Genomic DNA, 16,590 nt, shown 5'->3' on the forward strand with positions numbered 1-16,590 from the left:
CGATAATTTGTTTTGCCCCCCGCCACCCCCACCGCACACTCCCCCACGGCCGAAGAGGCTTGCAACATTTTCCCACTTTATGTGCAGCTCCAGCAATTAGCGTTTCATGGACTGGGGGGGAGGGGGAGAGGGAAGGGGGAGTAGAAAACCTGCCAAGAAATTCCGTTACGCAATTTTCTTCTGGTTTTTTTTTTTTGCTAGTCTTAAATCAGAGATAAAGCTCAGAATTTATGAACGTATGAAAGTGCCTGCTAATCATCATCAGGCCTCTCCCTGCCCCTCTCTCTGTCTCTCCTCGAGAGATCTCCGATCCGAATGCATGGAATGGAAAGATGAATGGATCATGTGCTAAGTGATCGTCATTATCCCGGGGCCACAAAAGCCACCATCTGGATTGTTTCTGTGTGTGTGACAAGTGCAGATAATTGAGTGCCCCAAGGGGCAGGCAGGCAGGCGGCAGGCGGCAGGCAGGAGAGACTCTGTGGAAAAGCTTGAGAAAAGGTAAAGTCAACGATGAGGAAAAAGGCGGTAAAAGATGAGAGATGATAACTACAAAAAAAAAGATGGAAAAAAAAGCGGTGGGCAGAACAAGTTTTTCCAATGTCTGTGGAGCATTGGTGGAGCCGCTGTGAAAGTATTACTTTTTGTGTCTATGGATGGGCCGGGGGGGGCGATCTGGGGATCATCGATTGAATGGGGGTATCCTTCCTCCTGCTGCTGTAGGGTATTCCCCAGTCGTTGGCTCCGTTGGCTGTGGCAGGGTGTCGCCCGATGGATTGATGTGGCTTCCACGTGTGTCAGAGAAGGACCACAGCACAGGGGCAGGCCAGAAAACCAGACCACAAGAAAGAGAACACTTAAGCGCACACACACGCACACACACACGCACACACACGTGCAAGCAAAAACAAATGCAGGAAAAGCAAAAGAAGAGGGCAACAAATACTGCAAGCCGTCGGCAAATGTTCTGTGGGTGAGTCACCACCCCACCGAAAGCCACGGCAGGCAGTCGAAAACTAGTCATGCTCTCCCTCTCTTCCCTCTCTCCCCGCGGGTTGTCAGTTTTTGCATTCTTGCCCTGCCTCTCCCCCTCCCTCTAGCGGACACTCTCTCACACTCCCCTCCCCTTCTCAGGGTACATTCATTGCAGGGAAAGGTGCCCGAAGGGAGGGCGAGCTGGTGCCGCACCCCATGCGATGCACATACCCTGGCAACACCCTGAATGAGCACAAAATTGTGGAAACCGCATTGCACTTCAACGAAAAGGAAGGAGGCAGAAGAAGGAAACAAAATAAAAGTGGAGGAGAGGGAGCAGAGCGAGAGGGGGGGAGAGAGAGATGAGGTGTCCCTGAAATATATCGATTTCGCATGGCTTATGGACTTTGGGCAGGCCCTCTTCTTCCTCCGCTTCCTCTTCCTCTTTCCCTTCGGTTTTGCTGTTTTCTGTTTTGTTTGTCGCCAGCCAAGAGCTAAGAAGGCATTCACCTCATTTCCTTCCACTGGACACACACACACAGACAGACAGAGACGGAGAATGCTAAGAGCAGGCCAGCGGCAGCGACAGAGGCAGAACGGAATGCAAAGAGCCGGCCCGCGGCAGCGGCAGAGGCAGCGGCAGAACGGAATGCGGAGAGCGGGAGAGCGAGCGCTGGACAGAGATCATTGCATAATGTGGGCCTCTCGCTGTCTCGCTGTCCCTCTGTCGTGTGTGTTCGTGTTTGTTCGTGTTCGTGTGTGTCGGTGCTTATCTGCAATTTCCTTTTGGGTTAATCGGGAAGAAAAGAAGAGGCTCTGAATGAAAGCTGACCAGATGCCTGCTTATCCCTTCCCTCGCTCCCTCTCTCCCTTCTCCCTCCTCACGCTTCGATTGAATTTTAACTTTCTTTTCTTGCATGAACCATTCAATGCCTTATTTCCTTGATAATTTATGATCGATTCAAGATCTGATCAAGTGCGGATCAAATTACATGACTTCCTCCCCCCTCCCCCCTCCAAAAACTCCTCCCACCCTTTCCATATCCTGAACAGTTCCTTTTTCTTAGGAAAAACCCTGTGTAGATCTTCTGGTACAAACTATGGATCATTCGCCGGGTCTGAGCACATTTCAGGCAAAAAGCTTTTATCCCTGTCCTTTTCTAACCTTTTTTCATACAAAAAAACGCCTCTCCATAAATTATTTGCCCCCAAAAGTCTCCCCAGAAGTTCTTTTTTTGCCTTTTGCTGTCGCTGCCTGTCGTTTCGTTGCTTATCTTTTCATATGTTTCTTTAATGAGTTTTGTTGTTCCTTTTTTTTTGTTTTGTTTTGTCAAACTGTAAATTAATGTCACTGAAAATGGCAGCAAAACCAATTGGAGAGGGGGAGGGGCTCAGGGAGGGGGAGGGACACCCAAAGACTGACGACGGATGGTGGATGGCGGAGGGGAGACACACCAATTTGTGTGTGGGGGGAGGGGGGTGGCGAAGAGGCGGGACAGATAAACCGCAAAACAGCGAAACACGAGACCAAAGCAGGAAGGGGAGATGGCAAGGGGGACGGAGGGGGGAAACCGCTTGTTGAACCACTGACAGACTTTAGCGCTCCCGCACCCCCCTCTACCCCACTCTACCCCCTCTCTCTACCCCTCCTCTTCCCGCCTTGCCCCCCTCTTGCCAATCCGTCAATTGTCAACATTTTTCCGTCTTAATAAGTTTTTGGCGCATGTTTTATGCCAAATCTCGAAATAGATGTTTATGTTTTTCTTGTGGGAATGGAAACGGGCATGGAAATGGAGGTTAAGTGGAGGTTTTGTCGGGTTTTCGGAATGGGTTGGGCTGGGTCTGGGTCTGGGTCCGAGTTCCGTTGGGGGGGAGGGGGGGGGGAGAGATTTATGGACATGCGAACGGAATTATGGCCACTGATTGGATGATTGAAGGCTCGTCGAGGGGTGTCCAAAGATCTGAATGGAAAGAGCTAGAGACCTGGACAGAACCATTAGATGGAATATCTTTGTCGATAAAAGCAAAGAAAATCTCTGCCTTGAACAATATCCAACGCTTCTCTCCATTTCCTTCCGTCCCTCTACATTTCTGCTCCTCCTTCTGCCCCCCTTTTGGGGGCACAAAATTTCAATTTACTTTTCGGCTAAATGGCTTTCGACAGGCCTTGAAAGCTGCCCCATTATCCTTCGCCTCTTAGCACTATCGTCGCTCCGGCCATCGTCCGGCAGGCTGCCACAAGATGGACTGCCTCATTTGCTGGATTTATGGACTGCGAATGGAGTGGAGACTTCACTCTCATTGTCCTGCCTCGGGGAGGGGGAGGGGGGGAGGCAGCACGCTGCCACATGCCCCATGCGCCATGCGCCATGAAATATGAATGTCGAACCGAGGGACAGGTGACCGGCCTGCTGCCCCTTGCCATTGGACACTCTATCGCTGCAACATTCGCACGTCTATGCAATTTGTGGCATGCAGCAGCAGCAGCCACAGCAGCAACAGCTTTGAAACTTTCACATGGAACAGGCTGCAGGAAAAAGTATAAATAAATCCACAAGCGCCCAAACACCCACCGCCCACCACCCACCACCCACCCCGAAAAAAAGCAAAAGATAGCGAGAAAAGCGTGAAAATTAAGTCTCCTGCGAACGAAATTCAAATGAAAGTAAAGTGAAGTGAAGAATTGATGGACACCGCGTTACCTTACCCACAAATGTATCCGAGTATCTGAGTATCCGTGCATTTGCGTATCTGTGTATCTGCATGCCCCGCCCACACCCACTGCAGCACACATGACAAAAGAGCTGGCTAACAAATGCTGCTCGCAACTCTGGGCCCGGCCGAGAGGGCGGGGAGGGGGGGCTGCTGCAGCGCCGCCAATTTAATTTATGAGCCTAAGCGATCTATTCGATGACTATCGCCCGGCGAAGCGTAACGCCCTCGTGTGCGACGGCGGTGGGTCCAAGGCGGTTAACGGTAAACAGGGTCTGTGTCTCTGGCTTCAACTTAGAGATGGGAGCGTGAGGGATGAGGATCAGGTGGGGAAAATATACACCTTTCAGTAGAGAAATTACTAAAAGATACTTTTTAGTAGGGATATGGATAAAATATACACTTTTTTGTGGAGACATGGACAAAAGATACACTTTTACTAGAAAAATGGATAACAGATGCACTTCTGACTGGAGAAATGGCTAACAGATACACTTTTTAGTAAAGAAATGGATAAAAGATACACTTTTAAGCAAAGAAATGGATAAAAGATTTAGTAGAGAAATGGCTAAAAGATACACTTTTGTGGAAGGAGATACACTTTTAATTTGATAAATGAATAAAAGATATAATTTTCAGTGGAGAATCGAGTAAAAGATACATTTTTTACTAGATAAATGCATAAAAACTGCACTTTTTAGTGTGGAAAGGGAGAAAAGATACACTTTTCACTAGGGAAATGACTAAGAGATACACCATTTACCAGCGAAAAGGTTAAGAATACACTTTTTGTTAGGGCTACGGTTTAAAGATACACTATTTACTAGAAAGAAGAGTAAAAGATACAATATTTACTGGAAAGAAGAGTGAAAGATACACTTTCTACCAGAGAAACACGATGAAAAATCGTCAGGTGTGTTGGTAATTCCTTCTAGGATCTGATTATTGGAAAACTTTCAATTTCCTGCCGCATCGTGCAGCACTCGCTCCCATCTCTAGCACCGCCCCTCCCCCGCTCCAGCCGGCCGCCCCCCCTGCAGCACATTTATCGAATGCTCAAACAACTGCGATGATTCCCCGATAAGCACACACGCTCCAAGCTCCACGCTCCACACATGAAAGGGAGGAACAATAGAAAGAGAAAAACAAAGCGAAGGAGGGGACGCAAGGAGGAAGGAGGAACGAGGCGGTGTGAGAAGAAGGAGGCGATCGGCAGGCACCCGTTTGTTTTTTGAGGGGTGGTGGGAGGTGGGGGGTGGGTGGTGGACGGATCCTTCGTCTTTCGTTATCCGCCATCCGATTTGCTTAATTGCATAAATTTTTATTTGGCCGATGATCAGTGCATAGCGATATGCAAATCTGGATCTTTGGCGGGGACGACGGGGTGGACGGGGAGGACGAAGAGGAGGAGAAGGAAAAGCCGCAGACCCGCATTAAATCACAGAAAAATCACTGAAAATGGTAGCAGGGAGAGCCCCAGCCAGAGCCTGCCAGCCGTCGACTTTCGCTTGGCTAACAAACAAAAAAAACAAAAACAAAAACAAAAACAAAAATAAATAAAAAGAAAATTCTTCAGTTGACAGCAAAAGCGATCTTTGGGTCCGTTTTTGTGTGTGGGAATTTCGGAAATTTTTCCTTGGACCAAGACCTGGTTTTTCTTTCCTCTGGCGGCGGCTTCAGCGGCAGCGGCGGTGGCGGCTCTCCTCAAAGGTCACTCCAGTCGTCGCGTCGCCTCGCCTCGCCCCGCGCGGAGGGGGGGACTTTTACTTTTCTCATTTTCGGTTTCTTCAGCTTTTTCTTAGCACTGATTTTGGTTTCTTTTCGCTGGTGTTATTAATTGTTCCTTTCGGGGTAATTACGAGTGCAGTCCGAGGAGCGGAGTGAGTGCATTTCTGTGTAAACAGTCGTCTGGGATATACGAGAGCGGCTGCCAGTACTCCATGGATGGATTCCATTCCCTGCGAGAGGGGGGCGTTTTTATAGCGCTAGTGGGGAGAGGGCTTTGGCTAGGAAAGGGGGGAGGATGGGAGAGGTGTCCACATATATCCTTCTGTTTGCTGATTTCCTGCCATATTTGGAACCATCAAACTATGGATCTACCGTCCATCCTTTCAGCTATGTTCCCAAACTTCCATCTAACTGGCTGTCGATCTATCTGTGTATCTATCTATCTGCGTATCTATATAAGTATCAGTCGAACAGCTATCTTTCGCGAGAGGTCGCGCGTCATGCGGCAGCGCCCCTCAGTTGGTTGGGAGGGAGGGGCACCGCTTTATTGCCTCGGAACCGCGCGAGTCTGGGATTTGAGTATCTATCTATCCACCTCTCTATCTGTATATCTATCTATTTGTATATTTATCTATCTTTATACCTATCCATTCATCTACCTATCTACTCATCTATCCATCTATCTACCTATCATTCCTTACCAAATCTTCTTTCCATTCCAATCTTTTGCACAAAAATCCCCATGAGAACAAAACTTAGGTAATTTTTTTTTTTCGTTTCCCAAGGATTTCCCAAGTTTCTCTTGTTTTCCCATACAAAAAAAAAAGAAAAGAAAAAACTATCTTAAGCAGAGATTTCTCTCCCATGGCCTCCCCATATATGGTGGCAGATATTTCTGCATCTATCCGAAAGATACATTTGCCCGCAAATATTTTGGGCACATCAAAGATGGGATTATTCTTGGTTCAGTGTCAAGAGTGTGCCTGTGTGTGTGTGTGTGTGTGTTTTGTTAGTCAGGCACTTAATTGAGGTGATTAACTCGTGAGGAATGCTGCCTGCCGCAAGGAAAAGTATCTGCGAGATGCGCAGGCAGCGGTGGGGATTCGTGTGCCAAATCCAGAGATAGGCAAAGCGTTTAGCGGAGTTCTCTGTACAGTGGAGACTCGTCGGAGCGTACGGAGGAGCCTACGAAAGGGAGGGGGAGTGGGGCACAAGTAATGCCCCCAAAAGGATCCTTGAAAGGAGAGCTTCCACTGTACTTTTGGTAACTTTTTTGTTGCTATTTTTAATTTCAATTTTGTTTGTTTTTGTATCTTTTGCAGTTGTATCTAAGGGTATCTTGGTTTTTCCTGTCACTATCTCTCGTGGAGATGTACAAATGTATCTGCCAGATACGTTTCAAAGGCAAAATGCATCTGCCGAGTACCGAGTGCCACCGATCTATAAATAAACCCCCACCAAAGCCAAAGCCATGCCCATTCCCCATTCCCCATTCCCATGCCCATTCCATCATGTGGCATCCACAGATCCACAACATCCAGAAGATACAACAGCTCTATGAATAGATTGAAACAGAAAAACAGAAGAAGAACAGAAACGAAGCGCCTCGAAATGATGGAGAGCATGCATGAAGAATTTTTATTATCAACTCTCGAAGATGGACGAAACGAAACGAAACGAAGAAGAAGTTGCCACAATTTAGAGAGGGAGAGGGAGAGGGAGAGAGAGAGAGGGCGTGGTAGGGGCAAGGGGCTAGGGGCTAGGGGAGTACGCACGCTGCTCAACCATCCATCCATCCATCCATCCACCTCCTCCTCCTTTCTGCTTCTCCTCCTCCTCCTCCTCCTCTTCCTTCCATCGTTTAATTGTCCAGAGCCTCTGTGCGCCTTCGTCGTCTTGGGATTTTAATGAACCACAAAGCGATAAGCGAGAAGAAGAAACGATTACGCCAGAAGTGGGGAGAGAGCAAATAGAAGGGTACAAAAGAGAGGGCAAAGAGGAGGCGAAGAGGGCGCAGAGGGCACAGAGGGGGGGTGCTATAAATAGATGGGACATGATCCACCCCTTGATCCTCATATTTTCCCCCCGTTTTTACTCCAATTCAAGTTCTCCAAAAGTCAAGTAAAAATCATTTGATTCAATGCCATTTCCCTTTTTCCGACAGTCGGGAATTTCCCTTTTATGGCGGCACAAGGAGGGAGGGAGAGGGAAAAAGAGAAAGAAGAGCTTCTCCCTTTTGGGGAATTGAAGATAATCACAATTATGTGCGAATGGATGGGGGCCTGGGGGTGATGGGGGGTTATCCGAGGGTAGGGCCAACGGGGGATCAAAGTTTATCGATGGCTTTACGATTTACGATGGTTTTTTTCACCCAAGAGCACGAAAAACAGAAGGAACCCTTCTAAAGGATTGTAGAATTGCATGGGGAAATTTTAGGAATTATCCAGCATTCCTTTCGGATTCTCTGGCCACCCCAGGAAGCGGTTAGCGGTCCCCAAAATAATCAAAAATATTCCCCCTAAATGCTACTAAATGTTAGTCCCAAATTCCAGTCTTAATGAGCTGGCAGACGGCAGATGTGGCAAAGTGGAGAGAAACTAGAGAATCTTAAGCCGCTTAGATCCCCCCACCCCCCGCCGACCGGCCACTCCTCCGGAACTCCACTCGGAGCCCGGAGAGACGCTGACAAAAAAAAAATATGCGAAACTATTTATTCGAACAACGAAAAGCGTGTGTTTTGAACCGGTTTCCAAATGAATGTTTAATGTTAATGCTGATTGTTTTTTTATACAGATTTCAAGGTTAAATTGAAATGCAAAAAAACAACCAGCACACACACACACACACACACAGATAGTCCTCTAAATGGGGTTCCATGGAAGAGTGGAATCCATAATTTGCAGCCTTTTAATGAGTGGCCTTTTCGGCCCCTCCCCCCTGCCCCTGCCGCTGACGCTGACACAGTGGCCAATAGAGATTTTCCTCGACAGATTTGTGGGACATCATTTGTGGGGGCGTACTCCCCCCCCCCCCCCCATTCGCAGCTGTTGCTGCCACCAGAAAACATGCAACTGTTTGTTGCATGTTTCGTGTGCGTCAAAAGAAGATGAGAGAAACAACAACAACAACAACAACAACAGACACCGAAAAGAAAAACTCCCGATGCGGAAATGCAGATAAAAAATCAAAAGAGCAAGAGTGGGGGGGGGAGGGGAGGGGGCAAAGGGGGAGAGAGAAAACCTTTTGGAAAATTAATGAGCTGCAAACAATGCGGACATCGTTAGGCGGGAAAATAAAGATTTTCTTTTGGGAGGAAAAAACTAAAACTACAAAAAAATGAAAGAAAAATTCAAATCGAAAGAGGGCGGTGGAGGGGGCGGGGGAGGGCGGGGAGTTCAATATTTGGACTGCTGCGGGGGGAAGGGGGAAGAAAATTAATTAATTAAAATATGCACTAATGATTGATTCCGACATCAATCAGATTGAATAATTAGCTGCAATCAAAACAAAAACAAAAAAACAGCAAAAAAATCAATCAAGAAATCAACGAAAAGCTCAAAAAAAAGAGAAACAGATTTCCCCACAACCCAAAAAAAAAGCAAAAAAAAACTACAAAAACAATGGAAACATCAATTGCAAGGCGGGGGAGGGGCTGCAACACTTTTCGCTTTTCATTTTACACCTTCCAGTAGGTCAGGTGGTGCCCCCCCCCCCCCCCCCCCCCCCCCCTCCCACCCGCACCCCTTTCTGCCCAATGCCCCGCCACACCGCTCTTTCTGTGTAAAACTGTTTTGTTTTCTTCTTATAAACACAATCAAAAACGGGGTCATATCCCATCTACATATTGGCACACACACACACAGACACACGCACACACGCACACAAATGAGAACAAGAACAAGTGTCTAATGGAGTGGAAGCAGAACGGAGTGGAACGGAGGAGAGGAGGGGAGAGGGGAGGTGTTTTTGATAGCTGAAAGAAGAACAGATTGCAGCACTTCGATTCGAGGATTGCGAAATGGCAAGCACTTGATGGAAGAGCAGGAGAGAGGAAGAGCAGGAGAGAGCACAAGTGGAAGGGAGATAGCCGAGTGTAGAACTCTCCGCTGTGGCGAGTGGAGAGATCACAGTGGAGGAGTGGGGAAACATTTCCGCAATAAAATGTTGATGAAATCTTCAGAGAGTCTCAAATTTTGTGCATTTGTTTATGTGAAAAGTTCTTCATTCGTTTCGTGGAGGAGGAGGAGGAGGAGGAGGAGGAAGAGGGAACGGAGTTACGACATGAAACAGTTAATGAAAAGATCCATCTATCGCTGATGGAGGGGGAGGAGGAGGGGGAGCAGGAAGAGATGGCGGTTGGGGGGGGTGGTGATCTCATGCTGGCTATTCGAATGTGTTATACGGCACAGAAGGCACACAAAAGGCAAATTATAACAGTGGGCCAGGCAGTATAACAGTTGCAGGGCCACGGCAGAGTCAGAGGGATGAAAGGAAGAACTAGAATAAACACCCCAAATAATCCCAAAAGGGTGAGTTGTGGCCATGGAGAGGGGAAGCGACACAGACAGAGAGAGAGGGAGAGGGAGAGAGAGGGGAGATTGATAATTGCCATCTTCCTGTTTATCCTTACATCTGCTTTCCCTTGGAAAAAGCTTTCCATCGATAAACCGAAATCATTCGAAAATAATCCAAAGAATTCAATGATTTCTCCCTTTTTTTTTGGAGAATCATTCAAAAGCAGGAAATTCTTCGAGATGATCTGACAAAAGTTTTCCCTCTTATCCCATGCTCCCATTTATCGGCCCAAAAAGCACAAAAACGAAAAGAAAAACACACTCCAAGTGATTATTGGAATCGAATTCTGTTTTTCTGACCTTAATTTTCACCAAAAAAAAACAGAAAACAGAAAACAGTTAGGAGGTTCGGTGCTCTTTCATTATTCGTCCATTAATCGAAGTGGAAAAGATTTCAATAATCATTTTAGTACATGTTCGACTTCCTCTTGGATGATTTTTGATATTTCTATGGGGGACGCGGGGGGGTGGGGGGTAGCGGGGTGGTTCGCGCGCTAAAACTCGTTAATTTTCGTTTCGGTTAGGCAATTTGGCTTTAAACTATGGCCAAAAGATCCGCCCCCACCGCTAATGAGCCATTAACACGCTTATCTTAAAAGCCAAGAAGGAGGAGGCGGCCAAAAGGGAGTACGGGAAGAGGAAGAGAAAGAGCCGTAGAAGAGCGGGTGGGTGTATAAGAGCTGCCTGCGGATTATCCACGCATATGGACATGGATTGGACCCTGGAACGGGGCACAGACCCAGGCGGGTCGGCGGGTCGGGCGGTGATGCCCCCGGCACGTGAGCGGGGAGAGAGAGAGAGAGAGAGAGAGAGAAGAAACACTTTGGGGTCGGTGCCGGGGTCGGGTGGCAAGGGAAAATGAAATGCAGCCAAAACGAAAGAGCAAAAGAGCGGCCGCATGAAAAATAATATGAATTTCCTCAATTAGATTTCCCAGGCGCCTGACCCCAAACGAGCCACGGAATGTGGGCAGTAGGTGGAGGGGGAGAGGTGGAGGGGAAAAGGAAATATACGACGAATGCAAATCGCATTAAGACGCGCGCATTTAATCTGCTCCAAGGCATCGCCTTAACCCCGCCCCAAAGGCGCACAGAGAAGAGGGGGCAGAGGGAGGCAGCGGGACGGGGGGTGGCTGGGAAATGGGGGAAAACGTTTGTCTGTTGGGGTCAGCAGGTCACTCGCGAGTGGCAGTGGGAGTGGGAGGCACAGTGCGCCATTGGGTGAGAGCAAGTTCCGCATAAAAGGGGGAGAAAAATGCATGGAAATCAATAAATAAGATGAGTGCAGGGGAGAGGAGCAGCAGCAGCAGAAGCAGAGGGGATGTGGCATGGTATGTTTTTCCGACGAGGTAGAGGGGATCCTGGCACTCGGCCAGTAGCCTCTTCAGCACTTCCTTACCCTCTGCTTAACATATCTTGTGCTCAAGTGTCGCCTGTGGGAATTGGAACGGTACTCCCTCGCTCTCTGTCTCTCCTCAAGTGGAATGCAGTACAAATCCCTAACAGCACTTGAAAGACGGAGAGAAACACTTGTTCAAATTCTGTTTATGAAAAGTGTAGAGAGGGGAATCCATGAATGAAGTGGGAGAAAAGCAATAACAAATCCTTTGGGCAATTATGTCACACTCTTTCCAGTCACATGCTTTCTCCCTCTCCCACTCGCACTCGGCACTGGCACTCGCACTGCCAAAGCCATCAATAGCGCAACCCACGCATATGCACACACACACACACACACACACGTAAACGAACGCACAGCAAAGAGAGTATGAGAGCGAGCGAAATATTATCGCAGTCGGCGGTCCGTCTCCCACAGCAAATTTATTACGAAATCGCAATCGAAACATAACGGTAGATAGCAAAAGCACACAAATACCAACACGAAATCAAAAGCAAAAGAAATGAAATTGAAATGTAGATGGCAAGGAGGAAAGCACTAGAAAGGGGGGCCGGGCACAGAGCGGCAGAGCGGCAGATTGCCAGAGCGCCAGAGGGAGTGGGAGAATCAAGAAATGTAACGATCTTGCGCACTCCCTCTAACACACACTTGCCGTTGCTTCTGCCGACTGCATCACACATTACTCTCTTGCTTCTGCTGTTGCTCGTGCACTTAAAACCAAAGAAACCAAGAAAGAAGTCAGCAGAAGAAGACAGAGCGAGAGCGAGAGAGAGAGAGAGAGAGAATGGTTAATGCCCAGACAAAGAAGCACAGCACAAAGCGAGCGAATAAGCGTAACTGGTAAAGAAGTCAAGAACACAAGAGTTGCGCCCGCGAGCCACAAACAAAATAGAAGAAAGAACCCCGAAAGGGAGTCTGGGTCGAAGTGTTTGATACCCTATGGAGCGATCGCAGAATATGGATATGGGAGTTTCATTGGAAAATCGTAAAAATTAATATATGTACATATGAGATTCGGATTTATATGCCGCAACACCTCTTTTCTGTTAATGCTGATCTTGGTCTTCGCTGCCTTCCCTCCGAGTGGCGAAAATCGTCATAGCGTCCCCCTTAAAGGGTAATCAAAGCAAAGCCAAATGCACAAAAGAGGAACAACAGCCAAAGAGGAAACCAAGAACACACACATTGGCAAGAAACATTCTCCTTTTTGGAGAGTTTAGAAAAAGTTCTCTTCTTTTTTGTTCTTTTTTTTGCGATCCACCATAAAAGCTTATAGCACTTCTAGCATAATTTATGGACCATTAAAAAACTTACATTTTTCGATCCGACGGCACGCAGGCGCAGCGGGGCTGTTGGGGAGAATTATTCGTATTCCAATTGGAATTTGTACCCCGGCGGCAAATACAATATTTGCAAAAAGCACTCTTTTTTTTGTTGCTTTTTGCTTCACTTCCACATCCACCAATACACTGACAAAGAAACAGACACAATTTGTCGCCTTCTCACTCACACAAGTGTGCAACGCACTGCAGTCGGCTTCGTTTTTGCTTCTCTTCTTCTTCTGCTGCTTCTTTCGGCTGTGTGTGTGCGTGTGCGTGTGCGAGTGTGCGTTTTCGTTATCTTCGGGGATGGTTTTTCCACTCTTTGAAAGGATATTTATTTGCCAATTATTTGTTGGATTTTATTAACTATTTTCCATCTGCCTTGCTGACTTCGGTGGCACTCTTCTTTCTCTTGCTTTATCTCTCTATTCACATGCACTTTTTATTAGCGACGCCAACACTTGCGCACACTTATGAACATGTACATGTATACGCGGACACAGGTAAAATTTGCGTTAGGTTCCTTTACTTTTGCTTCAATAACATTGAAACATTTGTGTTATTTCTCTCTCACACACAATTACGTACACATACAAAAAAAATTGTTTGTTAAATTCGAAAAACATATAACAGGATTCTGTGCGGCACGCGGCGTTCAAGCGCTAGCGGCAAAAACGCGCGAAATACATTTAACACGACTTTGGCCGCCTACGGCCTGGCGTTTGGTGGTGGTGCAATATTATTAACTCTTCCGCAGGTGGAAACACATGTGCCATTTAATAATTACAATTTTCGTATGGCCTTTGGGAAACGTGCGCGACGCGAACCTCGCGCAACAAAAATTCAAAAAAATTTACAGTCGGCTAGGGATGTGAGATTGTTGATATACCGATGACAAAAACGAGCTTTGCCCTCTTAAGCCCCTCTTTTTAAACAATTCAACGACTTGGGGTAAATGACGGAAAGTAATACTGCTTGCAAGTTATTCTTGTAGATCCATCCTATCCTTCTTCTTTACATAGAAAATAGCCACGATATCTTTCATCTAAACTGCGCTAAAATGATTCAGTTTTCATTATTTTCGGTAGAATATTGAAACACCCTCTTGGCTTACAATGGGTTAATAATTCTCCGTCAAGGATTGGAAACTATATTGCTCAATTTTGATGTTCCGTTGAATATTATTAGCTAGATAGAACATTTAGCCATGCCCACATAACTTTATCCAATTAATGAACCTGTGTTCTACTTGACTCTTTTATTTTAAATACTTGCTTTAATTGGATTTTGCCTAAAAAAGGTTTTAGCGAAAAAGGTAAAAAAAAAAAAAAAATTTTTGCGGATAACGATTTTTTTTAAGGAAGATATCAGTTTTCATTGGTCGAAAACAAAAATCCTCGACGAGAGGATATCCCACCACGGAAAATAGAGCAAGTCCCAAAAACAGATAGCACGTCACATGAACCGGCTATCGATACTATCGACTGGGTACGAGATGTGCGCGCCAAAGAGATATTGTTGGAAGCCAAATGCGTGACAAGTGACAAAGAAAATTAAATTGGTTGATGAATGATGAAAGTTATACCGTAAACTCAACTCAATATTGACGTCAAAATATACCAAAGAGTATATATCTGCCGCCTCCGATGACACCAGATCGACTAAACATCCAAACTGGAATGGAGGTGCTCAAGAGTAGTGTCATACGAGCATTACCGATCCGCAGGGTAATAGTTGAAAAAAATATCGGTACTTTTGTGCAATAAGCGGAAGTTATCGGCGTTTTATTTTGAAATTGTTGTTAAATGTGATTGTTAACTAAAACAAAAAATAATAAAAACTATGGTTAAACATACGATTTTGGCCTCATCTGTATAGACATGCACATATTAGTGCACAAGCGGGAAGTGCAACCCGAGCAAACGAATCCAATGTAACAAGAAGGCAGATATAGATACTCCGGCGATACTTTCGTTTGCGCAATATTCAAATTGGCGCAATTCCGCATGCAGCTGCGTTTTCGCCATCGCCGACTCTGGTCACACTCTGCCGAATAGTTTGTTTTTATTCCGAAAAGTCTTCGCTATTTCTTTGTTTCAACCTTTTGCATCTGGCAGACCCCTGGGACAAGCACCATGACACACCGCAGCCAGGACATACCCATCCGCCCGCGCTATGGCTACACTGAGGAGGAGAACGAGCAGGGGGAGCACACGCAGCGGACGAGCAGTGACACACCCGCCTCATCCTACACAGAGATCCCCTTTCTGGCGCAATATCCGGGGGCAGTACCCGATCACGTGCTGCAGGACATCACCCCAACGGCGGCTAATACGAACAGCCTTCCCGGCCAGGATGGGGACGACAGCTACGTGAATCTGGACTCTGGCGAGGAGGAAGATCAGCCGGAGGGCGACGATGACGACAGCAATTCCAAAGACAGCTCCGGGGAGCCCCTCCAGATGCGGGGCAAGTCGGAGACCAGTGAGTGATAATCTTAATCTCCTTTAGCAACGTTTTCTATAGATTCACCGCCCCAAGCAGATGCTCCGTATGTGGAGTCCGGGGAAATGCGACATTTCGTGGCCCACAATCTGGAAGAAAAGCTGCGTGAGGGGGCTGGCGCTGGCACGCCTTTGGACTATTCCTCGGAGCATACGACGCCCTCCACATCGATGGGCCCTGGTGGAGGGGAAGGTATCCTCACGCGCCGCTTTCTCCAGTCGCGGAATATCCCAGAGGTGGATGGCAACGTGCTCAGCGACATTGAGCTGGAGGCCCAGTATCTGGCCACCTCGGTGGACAATCTGCTAGAGAACCTGGGCAATCTGCTGCACTCGATCTCCTCGATCACGGCCGACAATGTGGAGGTGCACAAGAATGCGGTGAACAAGCTGACGGATACGCTGGATGCGAACATCAAATGCCAGTACCAGCTGCTGGCCAAAACGGAGGAGATCACCAAGTCGATGAAGCCCACAGAGCGATTGGGCCAAAGAATGTGAGTCGTCCGTCTGAAGACCGTTAAAGGTTGTATGTCCTACAACGCCTCTTCCTTTTCGTCCCTTCAGCAGGGAGATCAAGCGACTGGTGGACACGCTGGACAGCATTATGTAGGATCGAAGCAAAACGAACATGGATTTGTGTGTTTTCTAGTCATTACATTCCATTCCAATCATAAAGTAACATTACAAAAACAAAGAACTGTCCTTTTGGGAGCATCCGACTATCAGAGCTTCTCGACCTTTGCCTTGACGATCCTCAATGGATCCACCGGCCTGTCGTTCTTGTCCGTCTCCACCATTCCGATGCGCTTCACCACCTCCATGCCCGTGTAGACCCTGCCGAAGATCGTGTGCTTTCCATCCAGCCACTGCGTGGGCGCCAATGTGATGAAAAACTGCGATCCATTCGTATCTGGGCCGCTGTTCGCCATCGATAGGATCCCAGCGCCCGTGTGCTTGAGGTCGCCATGGAGCTCGTCTCCGAATTCCGCGCCATAGATGGAGGTGCCGCCGCGTCCAGTACCCGTGGGATCGCCGCCCTGAATCATGAAATCGCGAATGATGCGATGGAAAACCACATTGTTGTAGTATCCCCGGCGAGAGAGCTCTGCAAAGTTGCGGCACGTATTGGGGGCATGCTTCCAGTACAGTTCTACAGTAATTTCGCCCATGCTGTTCGAAAAAGCGGGAAAAACGCAAAGGAAATTATTATATTTTTACACTGAAATTTTTTAGCCGGGACTTGCCTCGTTTCAAGGGTCACAAAATGTGGCTGCCACGCCTTGTCGGGTATGGTTCCAGCAGCGGGATCAGGCAGGGCCAACATTTTCGGGATTTTTTGTGTTTTTAAACGAAATTCGCGAATTTGTTTACAAG

The 16,590-nt window shown here is 47.3% G+C and overlaps 3 protein-coding genes across 3 annotated transcripts in view; 1 reads left to right on the forward strand and 2 right to left on the reverse strand.

Annotated features, from left to right (window-relative positions):
- Nucleotides 1-13,506, reverse strand: part of LOC6599571 (serine-rich adhesin for platelets) — a 139,175-nt gene extending 125,669 nt beyond the window's left edge. The window contains exon 1 of the mRNA XM_026993751.1: nt 12,702-13,506. The gene's annotated coding sequence lies outside the window, so the exon portion shown is untranslated. The remainder of the gene's footprint in view (nt 1-12,701) is intronic.
- Nucleotides 13,507-14,772: 1,266 nt separating this feature from the next.
- On the forward strand, nt 14,773-15,910 carry LOC6599567 (BLOC-1-related complex subunit 6). The gene is made up of 3 exons (XM_026993754.1): nt 14,773-15,193; nt 15,254-15,710; nt 15,781-15,910. The coding sequence occupies exons 1-3, from the start codon at nt 14,845-14,847 to the stop codon at nt 15,824-15,826; spliced, it is 852 nt and encodes a 283-aa protein (XP_026849555.1). The 5' UTR covers nt 14,773-14,844; the 3' UTR covers nt 15,827-15,910.
- LOC6599566 (peptidyl-prolyl cis-trans isomerase-like 1) lies at nt 15,850-16,589 on the reverse strand. Its single transcript, XM_002024637.2, has 2 exons — nt 16,461-16,589; nt 15,850-16,386 (listed from the first exon to the last, which is right to left on the reverse strand). Exons 1-2 carry the CDS (start codon nt 16,538-16,540, stop codon nt 15,939-15,941), a joined length of 528 nt encoding a protein of 175 aa, XP_002024673.1. The 5' UTR covers nt 16,541-16,589; the 3' UTR covers nt 15,850-15,938.
- Nucleotide 16,590: the final 1 nt, after the last annotated feature.

This window comes from Drosophila persimilis, unplaced genomic scaffold, assembly GCF_003286085.1.
Source record: "Drosophila persimilis strain 14011-0111.01,24,50 unplaced genomic scaffold, DperRS2 tig00000885-arrow-arrow-pilon, whole genome shotgun sequence".
NCBI classification, from domain to species: Eukaryota; Metazoa; Arthropoda; class Insecta; order Diptera; family Drosophilidae; genus Drosophila; species Drosophila persimilis.